Below are 1,424 nucleotides of genomic sequence, written 5' to 3'. Positions count from 1 at the left end.
CTAGTTCCGTGCACGCGCAAATCGCCCCAAGAGAAACAGTCGTCGCAAGCCCATGAGTTGCCTCACAAGCCCACCATCGGCGAATCGCGATAGGGGTTTGTGGAGGCATGCATCCTAGCTACCTTAACGGATAATCCATATGTAAGCCTATTGAAGACGAACGCGATATCAGGCAAATCAACAACAGTTTGTGGCACGCTGCCTTTAAACGGGAGCTGACACCTCAGTAATCCTCACGGTGGTTTGTTGGTTTTCGTAGCCCGACCCCAGAGACTAGCTGATAACTTCACCGCATATCGACCAGGCCTCTTCGTGCAACCGATTAAGAGTGCATTTACAAGACCAGATATCATGCAACATCATGAAAACTGATTATCAAACCTGGTCAGGAAAGATTACAAATCCTTAGCTGCAGTGCCATACCTCCTGGCATGCTTAAATTGCACTGGAAGATCTGTTCGGTATATGCTTTGTAAAAGACCTCAGTTGGATAACAAAACTAATTCAGTTTCCAGCAGTGGCAGATGGGTATTTATCAGACTTATCCACCAAGGGCAACTCAGAAGCCATCAATGAACTAAGTGCCTAATAAACGTGTGAAATGTTACCTGCCAAGAGGTGAGCGACACTCCCATCAAAAGTAAACTCACATCGATGAGGACCCAATAAGCCGGTTCGGGATAGACTCGAGCTAGGAACTCCAGTTGAGTGGGAATGGTTAGAAGCTTCTCGCTGTAATTTGGCATTCCATCTAGTATGTAACCTTTTTCTTTGCATTCCGGAGACTGCAATGCTTCATTGACAATGTTGAAAACAAGAATATCGGACAAATCTTCTCCTCTTTGCATGATGGAAATAATTTCCAGCCCCCTTCCGGATTTCTCCTCAATATGTCGGGTGATCAGTTCGGAGGCTTAAAAAGGTGCAAACGGACAGCAAGTGAGTATATGTTTGTTTGTTTTCTTGCTATCAGTAGTTTTTATTCTCAGGTAGGGCAACTCTATTCATCTTCGGTATTTCTCAAACTCGCTTAATCTAAAAAGAAGTCGTGAGGGATTAATTCACATTCATCATCATGCTATCTGTACAGACTTTGTAGTGAATACTATATAAGATTGCGATACTTCATGGTCTGTATAAAAATGGCGAACTACTGTGAGTTTCGAGGGGTACTATTAAGAGTAATAATACTGATATTTGACTGTCTTGTACAGAAACCGACAGCTAGGGATAAGACGTTATCGTATTAAAGCTGTCACATACAACTTGGTAACGATATATCTGATGGTAGTATAAGTAGTTTCGAAATTTTCAATCAGGATTTTGCCCTGTAAGTGAAGTTAATTTTTGGAGAAAAGCCGAGGAGCACTGTACACCTGTTTCATCCTTATTGCCAATCATCAACAGTGCGCATCTCACAAAAC

General features: G+C 42.6%; 1 protein-coding gene across 1 annotated transcript; it reads right to left on the bottom strand.

The window, feature by feature from the left end:
- Positions 1 to 652: 652 nt before the first annotated feature.
- Positions 653 to 913, bottom strand: T265_15972 (hypothetical protein; the record flags this gene model as incomplete). The annotated part of the gene is made up of 1 exon (XM_009179419.1): positions 653 to 913. A coding segment is annotated over one exon (195 nt), but the record flags the coding sequence as incomplete, so codon positions are not given.
- Between the last annotated feature and the right edge of the window lie 511 nt (positions 914 to 1,424).

This window comes from Opisthorchis viverrini (genome assembly GCF_000715545.1).
Source record: "Opisthorchis viverrini unplaced genomic scaffold opera_v5_2549, whole genome shotgun sequence".
Lineage (NCBI taxonomy): Eukaryota > Metazoa > Platyhelminthes > Trematoda > Opisthorchiida > Opisthorchiidae > Opisthorchis > Opisthorchis viverrini.
Note: the sequence above shows the minus strand (reverse complement) of the source record. Positions and strands in the feature narration are given on the sequence as shown.